The sequence below is a fragment of the Lepidochelys olivacea genome (genome assembly GCF_965140295.1).
Source record: "Lepidochelys olivacea isolate rLepOli2 genome assembly, chromosome: 11".
NCBI lineage: Eukaryota > Metazoa > Chordata > Testudines > Cheloniidae > Lepidochelys > Lepidochelys olivacea.
Genome location: NC_140421.1, coordinates 20179330 through 20200983, shown reverse-complemented (window position 1 = coordinate 20200983; position 21654 = coordinate 20179330). Strand labels below are relative to the sequence as shown.

General features: G+C 41.9%; 1 protein-coding gene across 4 annotated transcripts in view; it reads right to left on the bottom strand.

The window, feature by feature from the left end:
- Positions 1 to 903: 903 nt before the first annotated feature.
- HNMT (histamine N-methyltransferase) overlaps positions 904 to 21654 on the bottom strand; it is a 66024-nt gene continuing 45273 nt past the window's right edge. For all 4 annotated transcript variants that reach the window (XM_084643228.1, XM_084643227.1, XM_084643226.1 and 1 more), the window contains 5 exons: positions 19531 to 19583; positions 13827 to 13934; positions 8662 to 8792; positions 6291 to 6384; positions 904 to 2311 (listed from right to left, as the gene is read on the bottom strand). In XM_084643228.1, the coding sequence (XP_084499354.1) occupies positions 1956 to 2311; positions 6291 to 6384; positions 8662 to 8792; positions 13827 to 13934; positions 19531 to 19583 (742 nt within the window). In that variant the 3' untranslated portion in view covers positions 904 to 1955. The remainder of the gene's footprint in view (positions 2312 to 6290; positions 6385 to 8661; positions 8793 to 13826; positions 13935 to 19530; positions 19584 to 21654) is intronic.

Below are 21654 nucleotides of genomic sequence, written 5' to 3'. Positions count from 1 at the left end.
TTTTAGCCTGCTAGCTAGAGCAGAGCTAGTGCATGGTTTTTCTACCTGAGCTGGGAAGCATTTTCTTAGCTGTAATGCAGACGTACCCCGAGTCAGAAATGGGTCAATGTCCTTAGATAACTTCAGAAGAAGATGCTTCTTGCCGAATGGCTTATATTATAGATCAGTGGTTTTCAAACTGCGGGTCATGACCCAGTACTGGGTCGCGGAATGTAAGGCACTGGGTCGTGGCAGCTCTGGTCAGCGCCGCCGATCGGGCCGTTAAAAGTCCCTGCCTGGCTAAGGCAGGGTAGTTCCCACCTGTTCTGACACCGCGCTGTGCCCCAGAAGCATCCAGCAGCAGGTCCCATGCCTAGGTGAGGAGGCCATGTGGCTCCGTGCTCTGCCCCCACCCCCGTGCTGGCTCCGCACTCCGGAGCTGAGGGCGGTGCCTGTGGGCGAGAGCCACGTGGAGCTGCTTACGTACCTCTGCCTAGAAGCCAGACCTCCTGGCCGCTTCTGGGGCGCAGCGTGGTCCCCGGTGCCAGGGCAGGCAGGAAGCTTGCCTTAGCACCCCTGCTGTACCACTGACCGGGAGCCGCTGCAGGTAAGCCTGTGCCTCTATCCCCTACCCCAGCCCTGAGCCTCCCCCAAACCCAGAGCCCCTTCCTGCACCCCAAAGCCCTCATCCCTGTCCCCACCCCAGGGCCTGCACCCCCTCTTGCACCCCAACCCCCTGCCTCAGCCCTGAGCCCCTCCCACACCCCTAACCCCTCATCCTCAGCTCCATTGGGTCACGGGCATCAACAATTTTCTTCAACTGGGTCGCCAGAAAAAAAGTTTGAAAACCAGTGTTATAGATGACACTGGGCCCAATCCAGCCCTGGTGTAACTCTGTTGAAAACAAGAATCCCACTGATGCCATTTCTGTTTCATCCTTTAAGTTTTATTTTTATATCTTGTACATTATGGAGGCCACCAGACACATGTAGCCCTTGTTACACAAGAGTTAAGACAAATGAGGGAAAATACATATTTCTCTAACTGAAAATACAAACCTGAGACAACATTTTGGTTTAAAAGATCAGCAGCAACTCATTCCTACCAAGGACTTGCATGCTACCTTATTTTCTAATCCAGTGCTGCAGAGATCTGGGCACCTGATGTGAAGAGCCAATACATTCTATGTGCATGGAAGTTATGATCACCATTGCCCAGGGAGTATGTTCATTTTGAGAAATGGTCTATGAGAGCTATAGCTTTATCTCTCCAGAGTCAGTTGTGTATATGAATCTGATTCATGGGGAAGGGAAGCTGTAGGTGAAACAAAATAAATTTGGAAATACGTGAACAGGGGAGCAGTGCTATGGGATGGTGTTGATTAGTAGGGCAGCAGATGTATGCAACTAATTCCTATAGAGGATAACCAGAAGTATGTTGTTTTGAAGGCAGTGTCGCAACAACTTCAAAACCACATCAGCAGCAGAGGAACCAACCCGAGGATCGATAGTTATGGGGGAAGAGTTTTGTAAGCTAAGTTGAGGAGTTGTACTGGGGATTTCCAAACATACTTCATTTAAAAAAATATTTGGCTGGATAGCATATTTAAATTATAATGATATCTGTTCAAGGTCAATATTACTCCTTACCCATCCATCAGAAGTTCATTGTTTTGTATTTGTTGGGCTTTGATTAATGGTGCTAGTTATATGTACTCTGATTATAGAACTGTCATATAATAAAGTATAACTTGCTGAATAGCAAGTTATGTATTAATATATTTTTGAAGAATTAGTAATGTATTAACATGTATTTGTAACACCTATTAATATTAATTTCCTAACTGTTTATAAACTTTCTCAGACATACCCTAGTGAACTTAATTTGTAGCGTATAAAAGACACTCAGAAATTTAAGTGGTTAACTGTTTGTATATGATCATTTGTTTCTGGACTGAGAAATCCAGTAGATCTTAGTCATGGCTCAATCACTATTGCACTCAAGTTGTTGTTAAAAAAAACCTTTCCATCTTTCTCCTCGCTGCATTCAGGCTTTTTTAGTTCTTCCATTATTTCATTTTTTAGGTCAAGAGGAGCAGTTTTACTAAAATAGCAGGTTTCTGTCAAAAAATCCAGCAGCAGCTCCCCCTCTTTATTCCCTTTGATAAAACAATTAGTTATGTCCATAGTGGATGGAAGCTCATAGTCCTGATACTTCAGCCCTATTGCATTGAGTTGCTCTTTGATGTCAGCAGATGAAACATATAAGCAAAGATCGTTCAGAGGTAAGCGAGGTCCATATTTCTTCCACAGCCTAGCCCAGCCACTGGTTCCTGCCAGATTAAAATCATATTAAAAATAAGAGTGTATTTAAACAAAGTTTCAGATGGATTATTTTAAGCATTATGGCCCCAATTCTGAGCTGAACCGTTCAGGAGGCACAGCCCAGGAGACACACCCCATGACATAGGAGCACAGAGGCTATATGCAAAATAATTGCTACACTAAATGGGTAAGACCCCTGAGTGCATGTGGGCCTGCACACAGTGGAATCAAGGCAGACGGGTGTGGCAGCAAAAGGGCATGATCCTCAGAATTTGCATAGGAGATCCACACACCCCTGCCTTTGCTTCCCTTGTACCAATACCTAGTGGGGTTTGGAGGAAGGGATAGGATGGATTCACCCACTGAACCCCACTCATAAGACAGCTTGTGCAGCATTAGTGGCCTCAGGGAGGATTCCGTTACAGACCCACCCCTTAACCTGGGAGCCCCGTTATGCACAGTTCATTAAAGGCCTGATCCTGTTGCTACTGCTGTCCATGACAAAACAACCACTGATTCAGGACTGGGCCCTTTATCCAGGACATATAGAAGCCTTGGCCCTGAAAGAATACAGGGATTATTCAGCAGTTTAAAGGTTTAAAGTTTAATGCTTGTTAATGATAAAACAAAGCACTTAGTTATATCTAATATTTATATAGGGTTAGGCTGTGCAAGTTGCCTAGAGCCCAGAGTAAAGGATGGTACAGAGCCACACCACTTTAAGGCTAGGGCAAAATTCTACCTCAAAGCTGCTTAGGGTACAAAGTGAGTATGTCTGCTGCTACACCCCTCAGTCCCATTACACAAGCCGGTGAGGGACAGTCTTGGGTAGATTCCTCCCTCTCTGCACCTCTGCAGAGCAATCAGGTCTTGCTATTTTGGCTGGCTCTTATTCAGGCTGTGCAAGGCAGTGGGCGGGGGGCTATGAGAATGCTCCTATAGCCTTCCCCAATCCTCCACATGCATGTAAGGACCAGCCACAATCTGCCCCATAGTGATCACAGGTTTGTACACAAGTACATATTCACAGCAGAGACATACTTCGAATTAATGAGGTACTGAGACAGTGGACATTCGAAAAAGAAGAGTCAGGGAAGCTGATGACAATGCAGGATTTATTTCTTTATTCTCTCTAATCTCAGTTCCATGATTCAGCATTTCCAGTGTAAATCATTTATAAGAAGGATGACACCACCCTGATTGGGTGGGCTGGAAGTAAATCCAGGCCTAATTGAGGACCTGCTGAGAGAGAGGACTCTAAATTCCCCTAACTAATAAACCATTCTCCAAAACTGGCTTTGTCTGTAAACAGTTACCTACAGTGTAATAAATACTTCAGTGGTTTAGAGGAGACTCTGATGCTATTTTTTTCTCACCTGGTTGAAAATGAATGCGGAGCACTAATTGCAGAAAAGTTGCTGGTGTCAGTGTTCAGTGACTTGGTGCCATTTCTGAGCTGAGCAATTACACACTACTTGAATGGAGTATTATTATAATAGCTCTCTGTGGGCGCAACATATGGCACTACTTTTGTTTTCAAGATGATGTGAACTTAATGGGTTTTTTTTTTTGATTTGTGATTAAAAACACTACAACTTAACTCTTGTAGCTGTCCTGGCCTCTCGAAAGGTACAGAGTGACTGGGAGGGACTGAAACCTTCATAGAGGGACCACATATCCTTATCAATTCTTCTCTTTTTAGTGCCAGGGTTTTTTGTTTTGTTTTGTTTTGGAGGGAGCTATATTTTGAAACTGTTTTTGCCTATTTATTTTCTTGTAGTTTTCCCATCTCACCCTTCTCTTCCTGTTTCATTCTCTCTGTAGCTCTTCTCCTTCCCTTCTTTTTCCCCCTCTTCCCTTAGTTTTATTTATTTTTTATTCTTTGCTATTCTAAACTGCCTCTGATTCAGTTTTCCTTTCCCTTGTTGGTTCCATTGCTTTCTGCTCTTCTCTATTCCATTATCTTCCTCCTTTCCTTGTCACCAGTTCACCTCTCTGCAGGTTAAAGGCCACTCTAGGTCATTACAAAAACTAATATCTCCATACTAATTTCCCCCTACTGTTACTCACACCTTCTTGTCAACTGTTTGAAATGGGCCACCCTCATTACCACTACAAAAGTGATTTTTCCTGCCTTGGTATTCTACTTTTAATTGAATTGTCTTGTTAGCACTGACCCTGAACTTGGTAAGGCAACTCTCATCTTTTCATGTACTGTGTATATATACCTGCTACTGTATTTTCCACTCCATGCATCTGATGAAGTGGGTTTTAGCCCACAAAAGCTTATGCCCAAATAAATTTGTTAGTCTCTAAGGTGCCACAAGGACTCCTCGTTGTTTTCACTCTAGGTCAGAAATCCTACCCTAGAGACTCTTGTTCTGACTCGAGTGGGAGGGCTGGCCTATCAAAAATTGTGACATATAACTCAGACTTGCAGACACAGCAATCACTACTGTCCACATATGTTTTCTAATAGCCCTACTTGTAGATATAGATTGACTCATGCAATCGTGAATTATGAGTTGCATTTTCAGAGAGAAGTACAATAAGGAATAATACCATGCAAAAACTGTAACGCTGGGTGAGGACTACAAATATTTAATGCATTAGTTCAAATTTGTAAAAATTCCTTTTGACTGTGTTCATACCCTTTTTTATGTTTGCCTCCCATGAATATCCCAGTGAATACACTTACTGGTAGCTTGAAGGGAGTCAAGTGAATATCCCAGAACATTCATGGACAAGAAATTTCAAATTCAGATTTCCGGGTATCTGTGCCAGGAACCTGATTTCAAGAGTTATGCTCATACAATTAGGGAACTGAAACATGTCACCTGTGTGTCTAATGTAAACTATTGTAATTTTAAATATGGAATACTTGCACTGAACAGCTTACTAACAAGCTACCAGCCAAATATGATTCACAAACAATTCTGAATAGTACATCTATGAATTGCCTGCAAAAAGCACAATTTTCTCAAACACAAAAAGGGGTGAGCTTCATTATTTAAAATATACATTTTACATATACAATATATAATTTACAAATTTTCCCAAATCTAATAAAAACAAAATTTTTAAGCACTGAGGCCCTGTTCCTCCAAGGTATTTAGTTGCCTAAGGGCCTTGCCAAAACAATCATAGGTGAATGTTTATATATCTTAGCAACGATTACATGTTACTGTATCCTAGCGTCAGAAAATCCCTTATAACTGTATGAGAAATTTCCCAGAGGGTTATGTTAGACTTCAGTCATGGTAATGTTAATAAATCCATAGTCACCTGATGTCACAGTACTGTAGAATCCTAACGCATTTTGTTTTTCCATTTTGCTACTGAATCGATCATACAGTATCTCAATCAGATGTGAAACAGCCAATCTAATTCTGCAGATGAGATTTTCCACAAAATGATGATATTAAGGAAATGGGCAGTTAAAGGGGAAAATGGACCATATGTCCACCAACACCTGTTGTACGGCATAACAGAGCACCATTGCTGCTGTTTGCTTAATGCCACATGTGTCTAGGAGTTACAAGTCTTTGTGCCGTATCCTGAAACCTGTAATGCATGAGTAGCTTCACTGATATCGATGGCACTGCTTAACTGAGTAAGGGTGTCAGGATCAAGCCTGTTTAGTTCATTGTCTGTCTATTATGAGTTTATCACTATCCTTGTTTACAAATGAAGTTGCCAAGATTCTGATTTGTGAATTTCACAAAGCTCTGTTTTTATTTTGTGAGCTTTGAGGCATACAGTCTACTGCATATAAAACATAGATCTCATACACACACACCATATAATACATGTCTGGTCAGCTGGCAATTCACTAAGCTAGGAGCTTAAGTTCTATAGTACAGCAATTAAGTTGAGAACTGGCTTATGATGAACTCAGATGTGTGCACACATGAACACATGCAGTCTTCATAGGTGCACATTCAGATCTGCACTGAGTGTGGAAAGAACCCACTTAAGATCACCTACCTGATACAAGAATAATAAGGAGCTTAGCCTTAGCTTCCAGCAGACTGTGAAAGTATTGAATAGTAGCAGGAAAATCTTTTACATAGTAGAGCATCTGGAAATGAAAAGAAATACTGTAAAATAAATACTCCAAGCCTGAGAGGTTCCTTGGAGATTGATGGCAAATGCAGGGGCATGGGCAGCATCTGTCTGTGTGTAGCCAGAAAGCAGGCAGAAAATGAGCAGAGAGTGGGAGCAGCAGTGGAAGGGTATCCCTGAGAGGAAGCTGAGGTTACGGCTACACTAGAGAGCTCACAGAGTCACAGATGCACCAATGCAGCTACGCCTCTGTAAGCTTTCTAATGTAGCCACTCAAATGTAGCTGGGCAAGAGCTCTGTCAGCTTAATTATTCCAGCCCCTGCAAGCAGCAGTAGCTATGTCAGGGGGAGAAGCTTTCAGCAACTCCTGCTCTTGTTGTACAGAGATGAAAAAATAAGGGATGTCCCTTGTATTAAGGGACTGTTGGCAACCCTAAGGGTCAGCTCCTAAATACTGTATTTACTACAAGCCCTGAGTAAGAGGCATCAGGTAGTTGCTCAGAGCCACAATTTGGTCCTGGTTCCCCTTTTGCTCCAGTAAGTAAGTAAGCTGCAGCAGCCCTTGACCTGGAGCAGATAACTTCCTTCTCTGCACCAGCTCACCCCTGCAGACTGACACGCTGTGGGCAAGGGCAATGTATAAGCTCCGCCCACTTCCCACCCATCTGCATGAGAGGAGGTAGCTGCAACATGGCTACCCTGCACAGAGGAGTGAAGGGGTGTCTATGCCCACTTACACCTTGTCTGGGCATGTTGGGCAAGTGATGATCTTGCCCTAAGTTTTTTGTCCAAGTTTGCATTGTATACCTTTTAAAAAAAATGAAACTAAGAACTTTTGTGTAATTGCTGAAAATTTTGCTGGTGATACCGTTTCTAGCCAATAAAAATAGGATGTGTCCAGAATAATGTAGGTTATGTACCATCAGGGGTGAAAGAAACTTACAGGACTTACTGGTACGCCAGAGACCTGAGCAGGGGGCGTGGCCTCAACCGGAAGAGGCGTGGCTTCAACCAGAAGAAGTGGGACCTTTAAAGGCGCCGTGGCTCCGGCTGCAGTAGCAGCAGCTGGGAGCCCCGGGGCCCTTTAAATCACCCCAAAGCTACCAGCTGCAGAGGCGGCTGGGAGCTCCAGGGCTCATTTAAAGGGTCCAGGGCTCCGGCCGCCACTCCCGCAGCGAATCCCCGGGCCCTTTAAATCGCCGATGAAGCCCCTGGGGCTCCTGGCTGCTGCCGCTACCCTGGGGCTCGGGCAGAGATTTAAAGGTCCTGGGGCTCCGCTGTGGTAGCAGCAGCCGCGAGCCCCTGGCCCTTTAAATCACTGCCAGAGCCCTGCGGCCGCTACTCCAGGGCTGCGGCAGTGGGGCTCAGGTGGCAATTTAAAGGGCCCAAGGCTCCGGCCACTGCAGGGAGCCCCAGGCCCTTTAATTTGCTGGCCTGGGGAAGCCGGTATGGTCTGGCATGGCGTACTGGCTCTGAATGACAGCACTAACCAGGCTACGTGGTGATTTCAGCACGAAGTGTTTAATTTAATGTTTGTTAACATTCTTCCCTTCCCCCTTCCCGAAATTCTTCTGGCAATGTCTGGTCCATGAATGTGCCTTTCTGTGACTGCACTAATCATTCTGATGCTTTGTCTTCACTGGACCCTTGTCTTTTTACCTTTTTTACCTCAGGGTAACTAATACAGTTGAGTTATTCCAAGGTAAAACCACAGTGGAGACACGCTACAGATAAGGTAGGCAAGGTCAAGCCCACGTGGGGATATAGTGCTCACCTCACCTAGTTTAACTGATGGTAAAACTGTAGTTGTTTTAAAACTACAGTTTTACCATCAGTTAAACTAGGTGAGGTGAGCACTATATCCCCATGTGGGCTTGACCTTGCCTACCTTATCTGTAGCGTGTCTCCACTGTGGTTTTACATTGGGTTAGCTCACCTGCATTAGTTACCCTGAGGGGAAAAAATACACAGATTTTTATACACTGATAACTTCAGTGAACCTAAAAGTACAAAGAAAATTTCACAGAGAGGAAAAATTCAAAAAAACATCAGTTAACATTTATTTCTCAGCTGACTGCCACCTTTAGCCTGGTTAATGAGGATACTGAACCCTAAAGTTGCCTTGCTGTACCTCAGTTTTCATTTTTGCAGCTCACTTATATTTAAGTAGGTTGAGTTTATTTCTTTATAATTCTTTACCTTTCTTCTCATTAAAGTGCACAACGAGGTCACCGACCTTAGGTGTATTCTGTAGAGACAGACGTCAACAACATTTACTATGCATTGCTTTTACCTGAATCATGTGAATAAAGTCCCATTTCTTAAACTCTTTTTTCTCCTTCATTCGACTTTCATATTCAGATGACGTCTCCTTATACCAGGTAAACTTTATGTTCTCAAGGTTCGATGTCTTAGCTACACGTTCTAAAATACAGAGAGGATGGTGTTTAGTCTATCTCATTTGAGCAAATGTGGAAACAATTTCCATTCAAAATTGTAATGTAGCCAAAAGTTACATGTTGGCATCATTTTTAAAGTAATAACAGAATATTAAAAATGAAGCCTATATGTTATAGTATGTGAACAAATAAAGGTAATAAATAGTAACGATAGGCCCAGTTCTGTGAGGGACTGACTGGTCAGGTCTTTGTGGGATGAAGTACAAATGGGCTCTGATGCCTTTATCTTTGTCACTCTTAGCTGTAGAGACTTTTCAGTAGAAATGAGCAAAAATTTGAAAGTTAGGAACTTAATCTGGCTCCAGCTTCCTCAAAATCCTAGTGCCTGAACCCAAGCTTTGGTTTGGACCATAACAGAAAGGAGCAATGTTTAGATCCTTATCCCAACTTCTCCAAGTTTTGAGTGTGTTCAGAGCCAAGCCTTTCGTTCAGGGTCTTATACTGAAGAGTGGAAGAAAGGGAGGGTATTAGAGTGATGTTAATTATAGGAGTGTAATATGAGAAATATTTTCAGCATTGTTTTAATGTGTGTAAAAAGACTGAATATTAGGAAGAGGGAAGTGTGTTTAAAGTGGGTTCATTCTGAGTCAAGGGCCTGATTCACCACTGTACTACCAGTCTTATGTAGTATAACTACGTCGTTTCCAGTAGTTATATCAGCATAAAAACAGCAGCATGACAGTGGTAAATTCAGCCTAAAATGTGCAACACTTGTTCAGAAGAACATGCTTTGTTAAAATCAGCACTTTAACACTGCTAATCACAGGGTTTCTCTTCTTAGGGCTTTGATGATGATATAGCCCAGCAGAATAGATGAGAAATGCTCCATCAGTGCTTATGTTCTTTTCCTTTACTAGTGGAGATGGGTTACCATTTTTGGATGCTGCTGATGTTGCTCTGTTCTCTTCCATTAACCAGTCACTGGTCTCTGTGCCCACAGTTCAAATCTAATTTGCTATTTTAAACTCAGCCATCATTCAGCAGCAGTCCATATCACTATTGCAAATAATCTGGTACAATCTGATTCAATTTAATTGCTAGACAGTTTGTGAGAAGACATTAGGAAGAAAATCGGATCACTGACCAACCCAGACAGCATAGTTCCTTTATGTCAAAATCCAAACAAGGCAAACTGGTTTGGATAAAATAGGAGTCTCCACCTAAAAATTCATCTGAACCCCAAACTTTCCCTTTAGCAGTTCTGCAAAGTTCTACTAATTCTCTCCCCAGTTTATTCCAGATTTGCATGGCAGTTCTGTCTTCCAAGGTCCTCTCCCTGGTTTCAGAAGCCCCGAAATACTACAACAGATAAAAGTTCTTTTGGCTTCAACTGAAACTGGAAATATAAGGCTCTTGGCAGTACAAAGGGGCTTTAATGTGTAAATGAGAATCAGACCCACCATGTTTAATGGCTGTATATCAGAGAATGTTCTGCTGGCCAGGAAACTCAGAGGGTGTTGCAATCTAGGTGGAGGCTTTATTTGGAGTCACAGCGTAGACCCAAGCTCATCTAGGGTCATGGACTGATGTGCTTAGTTTAGAGGATTAGTTTGTTCCTCCCAGAGAGTGAGTAGCAGATGAGACTGATAATTTGACTTCTGAATTACCAAACAGATTGTATTTCCAATTCTCCAGAAAGAGAAATTGGGGCTAAAAACCTAGGTTGATACTTTTTGTGAACATGGTTACAAATCAACAGAATTTTAGTTAGAAATTTAGTTTAGTATTTAATTTTTAGTTTAAGAACTCTTAAAATAAGGGAAACAACTTAATTTTTCCTACTTACCTTTTCCCGAAAAAATGCCCCAAATAGGATTATACAGCCAATTAACTGGCTAGAGATTAGAGGTGATCATAAAGTACACAAAGATTTCATGAGAGCCTTGTCTTGTGTGGTTTTAGAGTAGCAGCTGTGTTAGTCTGTATTCGCAAAAAGAAAAGGCATACTTGTGGCACCTTAGAGACTAACCAATTTATTTGAGCATAAGCTTTCGTGAGCTACGGCTCACTTCATCAGATGCATTCAGTGGAAATTCAGTATTTTCCACTGAATGCATCCGATGAAGTGAGCCGTAGCTCACGAAAGCTTATGCTCAAATAAATTAGTTAGTCTCTAAGGTGCCACAAGTCCTCCTTTTCTTTTTGTCTTGTGTGGTGTGCATATCCCATAAATTCAGACAGTTCTCAGAGAGAGAGAGTTTCCAGAAGGATCAGAACTATTGGATGCATACCCAGAGCAAACTGTCAAACTTTCTGATGTCCGACCATCAATAGTCTAAATCTGGGGCAATCTAAAAGTTAGTAGGGAAGCTTGCACTATAGCTCTGAGACAGACAATTTTTTTATTAATGGTTGCCTATGAACCCCCTTTTGTGCTCATCTCCTCACATGTCCTATGTACTACCTTTAAAATGAACAGAAAGGTGTGTGATGGAGGCAGCTAGTGAAAAAATGATGTGCTTCCTGCAAGTGTCTTGAGGTTTCCCCAGGTTTTGAACTTACTGTACAAAATAATGGTGATTTCTCTAGGATTTCCTGCAGAATATCTCAGACTGTGCAAGTTTGTGTATGCAAGTGTTGTTGTAGCCATGTTGGTCCCAGGATAAGAACACAAGAATGGCCACACTGGGTCAGACCAAAGGTCCATCTAGCCCAGTATCCCGTCTTCCGACAGCAGTCAGTGTCAAGTGCCCCAGACGGAATGAACAAAACAGGTAACCACCAAGTGATCCATCCCCTGTTGCCCATTCCCAGCTTCTGGCAAACAGAGGCTAGGGACACCATCCCTGTCCATCCTGGCTACTAGCCATTGATGGACCTATCTTCCATGAATTTATCTAGTTCTTTTTTGAACCCTGTTATAGTTTTGGCCTTCGCAACATCCTCTAGCAAAGAGTTCAACAGGTTGACTCTGCATTGTGTGAAGAAATACTTCCTTTTGTTTGTTTTAAACCTGCTGCCTAATAATTTCATTTGGTGACCCCTAGTTCTTGTGTTACAAGAAGGAGTAAATAACACTTCCTTATTTACTTTTGACACACCAGTCCTGATTTTATAGACCTCTATCATATCCCCCCTTAGTCGTCTCTTTTCCAAACTGAAAAGTCTCAATCTTATTAATCTCTCCTCATATGGAAACTGTTCCATTCCCCTAATAATGTTTGTTGTCCTTTTTTGGACCTTTTTCAGTTTCAATATATCTTTATTCCAATATATCTGTACGCAGTATTCAAGAGGTGGGAGTACTATGGATTTATCTAGAGGCAATATGTTATTTTCTGTTTTATTATCTATCCCTTTCTTAATGATTCCTAACATTGTGTTAGCTTTTTTGATTGCTGCTGCACATTGAGTGGATGTTTTCAGAGGACGATCCACAATGACCCAGAGCTCTTCTCTGGGTCACCTGCTTATTTGTCTGTCTGTCTCACCAACAGAAGCTGGTCCAATAAATGATATTATCTCACATACCTTGTCTCTCCAAGTTCTTTCATGTTAAGAATCCTGCATTTTTAAAGGTGTCCTCTAAACCTAAGGGTATATCTACATTGCAGTTAGACACCCGCGGCCGGCCCATGCCAGCTGACTCAGGCTTGCAGGGCTCAGGCTAAGGGGCTGTTTAATTGCAGTATAGAAATTCAGGCTCAGGCTGTAGGCGAACCTCTGGGACCTTTCCACCTCGCAAAGTCCTAAACTCTGGCCTCCAGCCCAAGCCCAAACATCTACACTGCAATTAAACAGTCCTGCAGCCCAAGTCTACAAGCCCAAGTTAGCTGGCACAGGCCAGCTGCAGGTTTTTAATTGCAGTGAGACATACACTTAGAAAGTTAGCATTTTTAGATGAGAGAAAATAGTGTATTATTTATAGTGTGAGGGCACCCAACACATTCCAGGCACTCTCCATAAAGAAGCTGCAGAGCCTGATTCTCCACTGCCTTATACTTTGTGTAGTCACTTGCACATTTTGATCTGGTACTGGTCTGCGCCCACGAGGTGCAAGGCTGGCCACAGTCCCTGCTTCCAAAAGAGTACAATCTATATGTAGAAATCAGTTCGCCCATCACCAGAATATGTATAGCCATGTACTGATCGAACCCAGTAGGTGTTCGACAGCACATAACTGGCTAAGATTGGCAATCAAAATGAATACATTTAGTTGAAACTTCAGTGAGAATTTGGCCAGGCGCAAAGGCTAAACACATACTTTATTAGATATGCCATGGCATTTCTCACAAAACAATCAGTGAGGATCTCTGATTTATGGAGAGAGGCATGTTCCAGACCTCTGAGCATAGGACTGAAAGCAAAGATCTTTTGAATGCCAGTTTGTACATTAACGCTGTCTGTATCTTGGACAAGCTAATTAACCTCTATGCCTTGGTTACCTAATTTGTGAGGACTATACTTAACTCAGTAGGGTATTATGAGGATTAGGTAGTTAATATTTGCAGACCACTTAAAAATAGTTCTTGACATTTTTGTTAAACACAATTTCAAGCAGACCCCTCAATGCCATTCTGGGACACTGAGTCAGTGGGAAGAGGGAAGCACACCACACCACTGAAACACAAACACTACATTCTAAAACATCAGGGTTTTACTTATAGCTCTCTCATGCAGTTACTGAACCCTATCTAGTTTATAAAATCTGATCACCTAGCAATGTAAAGAGGCATGGCTGCAGATAGCAGTCCAACACTGCACATACTGATAAAAAGAGTGCCATGAAAAGCACTCTAAGAATGGGATACAGTAGAGGCATCTGTGTAGTTATAAGGTTTGTCCATACAGAGCTCTTTGCAAGATCAAGAACTAGGACCTTGCTAAGAAGGCAGGAGTCTGCAGTACAGTTGAAAAATTACTAATTACTAATAATTACTAATCCTAAATGAAGATAGTAATTTCCTCTTTTTGAGGCGAAATTGGAACAAAAAGCCTTATAAAGATGACATGTTAACCAGTGGTCAACTTTGTTAAATGCATTTGCTAGTTCAAATACCTTTGTAGCTGAGGATTTGTTCACTGCTTGGTTCTATCACCTCATTGTTAATGGTAACTCCTGGATGTTTAGCTTGTACTTTTGAGAGAATCTGAAGGTCGATTTCACCTAGGATACAAATATGAAACAGAATGAAAAGGTCAGAGCAGGGATAGATGTGAGGGTTCTGCTAGCTATCATCCTTCCCAAAATCCCTCTTTTTAAAAAAAAATATAGGTCTCAGATCAATTGCCATGGCGATTAAATCCACTATTTATGTACTGGACAGGTATCACACAGGCATTGGCAGTGTAGTCTTCCACATATTGCTCTTACTGAACTTCTTCAACTCCTTTCTGGAAGATCTGTCTCTAGGGACTGACGATTAATTCCATCACTCCCTCATGAGTCTGACTTCTCTGACACTATCAGATGTATCAGATGTGATGTTCTGTAGTGATATGTGCACATGTCCTCTCAAAAATGGACTGAACCTCCTATTTTGTTTCACACATGCCACTAAATAGCTGTCATCTGGTTTTAACCACTGTTAGAGAGTGATCAATACCAAAACCCGGGATACAATCATCCCTGATCTTTGGCAAGTATAGATCTGGATCCAAACGGCAGATCTGCCCCATTTCTAGTCACTACCAACCCAGGCTGGTGTGGAACCAATGAACCAGAGGTAAAAAGCTCTCTGTTCTATTAGAAAATCCCTAAGCCATCACAGTATTCCCCCATTTGTATTTTACAAGGCTATTTGGAGAGTGTTTTGTGTTTATTTTTGAGAGTGAATTAGGGGTCTTTGTCCCAAAGGCTAATTGGCTAATGAGACACATGAGGAAGGGGAAAAAAAGAAAATTAATTTGAAAGCTGAAGCAAATCTCCATTTTTTCCTTTGGTCCTTAAAGTCCTTTGCTCTTTCTGTGACTGACTAAGCTCAATACTGTGTGTCTGTGTATAGAGCATAAAGCAAATATTACAGCACTGGCTGCTTCTTCTCTGTACACAAGGGATCATTCAGATTTGCTGCAGTGATTTTATTGATGAGTGTATTGATAGACCCAACATTTAAATTCCTAGTCCAATATGCAGCGCCGGTAAAGCAAGTAAATAAGATGTTCATTTGTATGACGAAGGAAACCTAGGACACTGTGCTGTAATACTTTATAAAGGCATTGCTTGGACTGCATTGGCTGCATAGTTTTGGTGTCCAGTGTTGGTTACCTTATTTGTCTAAACATTCAGTTAAGATAGAGAGAGTGAAAACAGAGGGCAACTAAAATGAAAAATTGAATAGAGTGTCTTATTTACAAGGAGCAGGTGAACTTAGTCATGAAAGGTGACAAGATTGAAGCATTTAAACTATGTTAAAGTATAAAATTTTTGACACTCAATCAAAAGTAGAACTAGGGGCAGAGATTTAAGATAACAGAGAATGTATGCAAGAAGAATTTATGGAGGGATGGTGAATAATTGGAATGGACTTCCAGCTGAGTAGGTTGAGTGAAGCAGCATTAATGTACGTAGGCAAAAATGGATAACTGGAGTGAATTTGGTAAGTTGAAGAGATACAGATGTGTTTGAAAGGCTGGCTGACCTTCCTGGAGGCAAGCAGGCAACTTTTCACATGCTCATTCCCTCCTCCCCCTCTCCTCACCAGCTTGGTTTAATGGGACTTTTTTTGATACACATGGTACTTATGACTCCCATTATCTAAGCACCTTACAGTCTTCACTTATCTAGCCTCAACACCATGTGAGGTAGGGAAGTACTATTATGCCCATTTTACAGATGGGGATCTGAGGCACAGAGTTGCCCACGGTAACACAGGAAGTTGGCAATAGAATAGGAAATTGAATTCAGGTTGCCTACATCACAGGCTAGTGACCTAACCACTGGACCATCCTTCTTCTCATCATACCACTGCAGACATGAAGAGGTCCATGCCTTGCTTCTGGTCTTACTAAATGTCATGTGACAGGGTGCTGGGCAAAGGGCTTCTGATTCAGCCCTCTGTCACGCCAGCTTCTATTCAGGGTGATAGATTAGAGATGGCTGTAGATAACCTGGCCCTAATTGGGGATGCAGAGACAGCTGCCGCCTAATTAGCCTGGGGCTGTATAAAAGCCTCAGGGTGGGGAGGCAGAAAGGAAGGGAAAAGGCAGGCAGTGGAAGCAGGAAGGTAGTTCTCCCCTCCCTCCTGCCTGCAGATGATGAAGGACCAACTGTGAAACGGTGGTGGGAACAAGCCTGTGAATAAATTGCACCAGTGGCTATTGACCCCAGGGTCTCAGAGTGACTTTGTAGACTTAGCAGAGGCAGGAACCAAGAGGGCCCTGCCATGCTCTGCTACATATCATTACAGTTTGTAACTACACACTACAGTTGAAGGGTTCAAGTCTTGCACTGTATGTGTGTGAATAAGGCCCTATTAAAGGGACATAAAAACATAAGGAAGGGTTTAATCTTTTCAGAGCTAAGTATCTTTTTAAAAACAAATATTTACATGACATTTGTGTAAGCATGTTCTTTCAAGAAAGGGAAATTGAATTTCAGAAGTAACAAATAGCTGTGGTTTTGCGATCACAAAATTTCTTTTTATTGAAAATCAGAGCAAATTAATTTGTTCACAGTCTGCTGTGGGAAAATCTGGAAACGTGGAATTGTTAACTAACTACTACCGAGTTCATTTTCTGTATCAATCTTCTGTAAAGTGAATTATCCCCTTGGAGAGGCTGTGCCAGTCTCAGAAAAAAAATCTGAATTTCCCATCTCCATATGTTGATGGAAATTTCTACTCTTCCATGGCCACACCACCCTTACTTTATTTTGAAACAAAAAAACTTTGACTCATGACTTAATCTACAGCCTTAATTAACTTCAGTTAGTTCTTTTATATGCAAACAGGTGTCCTGAGGCATTTTATAGTCAAATATGCAGCAGCTTGCGTTATCAACAATTTGGCAATTAGACTTTTGGAAGTATTTAAACTCTCTAATACAATTACCTTTTAAAGGCTATCACTATGTTCACCATCAAGTTTCTAATTAAAAATTTTAAATAAAGGGATAGTTTACAGCACAGTTGATGCCTTTTATGTTTTTTACAGGTACAGCAACATTAGGATGCTGTGCACTGAAGTGGAAACTTAATAAGGCACAAGCTGTAGTCAACAGCAGACTCTCTCAGTCGTCTGCTATAATGGGCCCAAACAGCTACACTGGATGGCCAGATCGTGCCTGGCCTTAGTGTGGGTGCATTAGGGATGAGAGAAGCAGGATGAATGCATGGAGCTATCCATCCACCTGTACTCTCTGCACCAAGGACCAGCAACAATCATGCTCCTTGCATGCTGAAGGGACGAGACCCAGGAAGAATAATCTTTCCTGAGCTCTGACAGGATGTTACAGCTTCATACTGGCCTCAATATGGGCCTGAGGCTAAAGGCTACAGCCTACCTCTACATGAAACTGGTGTGAACCCATTAAAATAACAAACAGCTGAACCTTCCTTATTGACTCACAAACACTCAGGGTGTGAGGAGAAACCTCAGCAAATCAGAAAACAGCTTATTCTTAAAGTATAACTGTAGTTCAGCAAATGAGCTGTCCTGAGTGCAGCATATGACTTTAGTTCACTCTCAGAACCAATGAAAATCCCGCTTTTCAGTTACGGCAAAATGAGCAAGTGCCACTTTATTGAATCAGTGTCCGTCACGCTAAGCTGCGTCTCTCTGATTAGACAGTTAAACACCCCACTGACTGACTCAAATGATCCTGTGAGAAACACCACCTTCTTGGGCAGAAAATTATCCCCCTTGTTTAGAAATAAATCTCTCCACTCTGTCTCATTGTCAAAGTTATAACAAATGACTCGGCATTTACACGTGGCTATTCTTACTTATAAGGAAAGACTGAAAAAGAATGAGATTAGTTTTCAGAGATGACATGACTAAAGCATTTAAATTACTTTAAACTTGTTGCTCCAATAGAGTTTAATGGGCAGACTAGAACTAAGGGACATCGGTATTAAGGGCGGGGACTTATGTAAGCAGTATTTAGGAAGGTATTATATCATGTAGGGAGGCCACTCCCTTATTTATCTACATATATACCTTTAGGTTTTCAACAGCACCCAGACACAACAGTGGCTGAAAAGATGGCAGCTACCAATACCTTGTCTACCCTAGCATCACTGCCACTAGTGGACCAGAACTGGTGGCAACAATAGTGGGCAATGTTAGGGGGAAAATACCCTTATGTGACAAGCTCAAAGTGTCTGTCCCCTGCGCAGTATCCCTTCAGCAAATGGGGATTCAGAGATACATGTCTGATGGTGTTATAACTGTCTAAAGCATAGGGATTCTTGGGAATCAGTAATTTCTATAAGAGACCTTTGCAGTGAGCATGGTCAGTGGTTATTCATATGAACGTGTAATGTAATGTGACAGCACGAACAAAGCCAAAGCTAGAGATTTTAGGGTTCATACACAGAGGCCTTCATGTACGAGGAAGGAAATAGGTTTGTGGGTTGTTGTTTTTTTAAACTTTATTCGTGACCTGCTCCATCGTTGGAACCTAAAGATCCAGATCTGTATAGGCAGTGCACAGAAGTACAGTAAAACTGAACGAGTTACAGGAGAGACTGATTTATGTGAAGGCTCAAGGGATTTTATGAGCTTGGCAAGATGAAAACTGAAGGAAGATGGGACAGCCATGTGAACTGGTTTTGGGGTGTGAACACTGTGGGCTAACTTGAGCCAGCTAGGCACAGTAGAGAACAGTGCCACAGAGGGAGCGATTTCTTATGAGAGGTACACAAGGGGGCAGGAGGCGGTTCTTTGTACCCTGCTTGTACACACACACCTGGGACAGAAACACATACTAGGACCAAACACTGTGTCCCCCATTGTGTGCAGTGTCCTGGGTGGAATATGGAAGATTAAGAGAATTTACAGAATTAGTTTCTTTCCCTTTCCTTTGATTTCCTTTCCCTTTCTCTTCTTATCTAAAGATAATAATCAGTACCTGCCAGATCCATAGATGTGTATGGCAGGCATGGGGCTAAATCCCAAATCCTTGCTTGCTTTGTATTCACTCCTTACTCAGGCAATCAACAGGAGTTCTGCCTTATACAATACCGAGTAGTGCGCCCAGGCCCTCAGAATTTGGGGAGGTAGGGGAATACTTCAACTGCAGCATAATCCCCCTTCACTCCCCAGCCTCACAGAATCTCTGCAGGGCTCCAGCTGTGTGAAAATGAAGGTATTGGGTGTGTGAAGGCTACAAGTTGGGCTGCAGTGGATTTCCCAGTCCCTCAAACCAAAAAAACTATTATTCAAGTAAGTAAGGGTGAGCAGGAACAGGTCTCTAAGTAGTCACATGGAGTAGATGAGTCTTTGAGTCAAGTAATCAGCCAGTTTCTATAGATTACTTTATGAAGGTAACTCTAATAAGCCTGTTAGTTTGCTCTGCTATTCCCATGGATTTATTCTGAGTACAGAATGACAGCTGTGTGATGCTTTTGGTTGGTGGACAGTGGCCAATATCACCAGGCTTGTTTCTACTAGTGAGCCAAGTTTGGATTTGAACCCATATTTTTAAAGGAATGATGCATCCACCCAGGCCCATTGTGGTGTAGAGTCTCATCTGTGATTTGCCATCCAATGTTCCCCAAGGAAAAGAATAAATATACACAAAGCCTCAAGGTTTTACTCTACCTGAACCACCACCTACACTTAGAATGTTGATTGCAGACTTTCCATTTCCAATGCTGAAAACAAAAATAGATTTGCATATTTTAGGCTAGATATTTAATAGATTGTTTTCATTCGTGCAAAGATTTAACACCTTTAGGAAAACACACTCACCCCCCACAATAGGACTATGTACACAGATATGTGTAGCTTTATATTAACATAGAACCATAAATGTCCATGGCAGGCATAGAGCCAGGCTAAGGATTCATGCTCAGTGTTTATTCAGTCATTACTCAGGCAATCCATGGGAGTTCTGCATGTCTTAGGGCTGAAAGCAAACTGGGGCCACCACACGTTTTCTCCCATCTCTGTGCTTGGAGGGGAGTGTGTCCTCAGACGTATACATAATTTATCCATATTAGAATTAGAATTAGAATATCTATCTATTTATGTATATGTTTGTATTGTACTTGATTGCACCTGATCATGGTTTTGGTTTATACGCTATTCAAAGCATAGACTTTGTTTTAATGTTTATTTAGTAGCACACACCATAGATCTTATTTATATCTGTGTAAATCCAGAGTAACTCTATTGAATAAAAACATTAATACCTAGATCTTGTACGGCATTCTTTATCTCTAGTTTTCAAAACCCTTTGCAAAGGAGGTCAGTATTATCCTTATTTTACAGATGGAGAAACTGAGGCACAGGAAAACAGCAGAGTCAGAGATGCCAAGAGAAAAGAAGGTAGAGCAGAGAATGATTTGCCGTGGTAAATGCAGCCGAGAGATCTAGACTAATAAAGCAGCACACCTTTACTTTAGCTAGAAGGAGGTCATTAATGCCTGGGGCGAAATCCTTTCTCTGTTAAAATCAATGGCAAAACTCGCATTGACTTCAGTGGGATCAGGATTTTACCTCTTTTTAGAGGGTTGTGGCTGTTCCTACTGCATTGTAGGAGGGGAGGTGTGACCTAAGAACCCTTTAATGATACCTGGTGAGGGAATAATAGGAATATATTTATCCTGGCTGGTACATTCTGGTTCAATGAAGAATGTCAGTGAGGTCTTAAATGAAAGCTGAGTCACAATGGTCGTTATCATCATTGCCAAATATACGTGTAGATACTATGTAAGGAGTTATGTGTGTATATAAATATACACACACTGAAAATATGTTCTTCGATTCTAAATCAAGGTATGTGTCACCAGAAGAGGTGTCATAAATATAAAGGGAAGGGTAAACCCCTTTGAAATCCCTCCTGGCCAGGGGAAAGCTCCTCTCACCTGTAAAGGGTTAAGAAGCTAAAGGTAACCTCGCTGGCACCTGACCAAAATGACCAATGAGGAGACAAGATACTTTCAAAAGCTGGGAGGAGGGAGAGAAACAAAGGGTCTGTGTCTATCTGTAGGCTGCTCTTGCCAGGGACAGAACAGGAATGGAGTCTTAGAACTTTTAGTAAGTAATCTAGCTAGGTATGTGTTAGATTATGATTTCTTTCAATGGCTGAGAAAAGAATTGTGCTGAATAGAATAACTATTTCTGTCTGTGTATCTTTTTTGTAACTTAAGGTTTTGCCTAGAGGGGTTCTCTATGTTTTTGAATCTAATTACCCTGTAAGATATCTACCATCCTGATTTTACAGGGGGGATTTCTTTATTTCTATTTACTTCTATTTTTATTAAAAGTCTTCTTGTAAGAAAACTGAATGCTTTTTCATTGTTCGCAGATCCAAGGGTTTGGGTCTGTGGTCACCTATGCAAATTGGTGAGGCTTTTTATCCAACATTTCCCAGGAAAGGGGGGGGTGCAAGTGTTGGGAGGATTGTTCATTGTTCTTAAGATCCAAGGGTCTGGGTCTGTAGTCACCTAGGCAAATTGGTGAGGCTTTTTACCAAACCTTGTCCAGGAAGTGGGGTGCAAGGTTTTGGGAAGTATTTTGGGGGGAAAGACGCATCCAAACAGCTCTTCCCCAGTAACCAGTATTAGTTTGGTGGTGGTAGCGGCCAATCCAAGGACAACGGGTGTAATATTTTGTACCTTGGGGAAGTTTTGACCTAAGCTGGTAAAGATAAGCTTAGGAGGTTTTTCATGCAGGTCCCCACATCTGTACCCTAGAGTTCAGAGTGGGGGAGGAACCTTG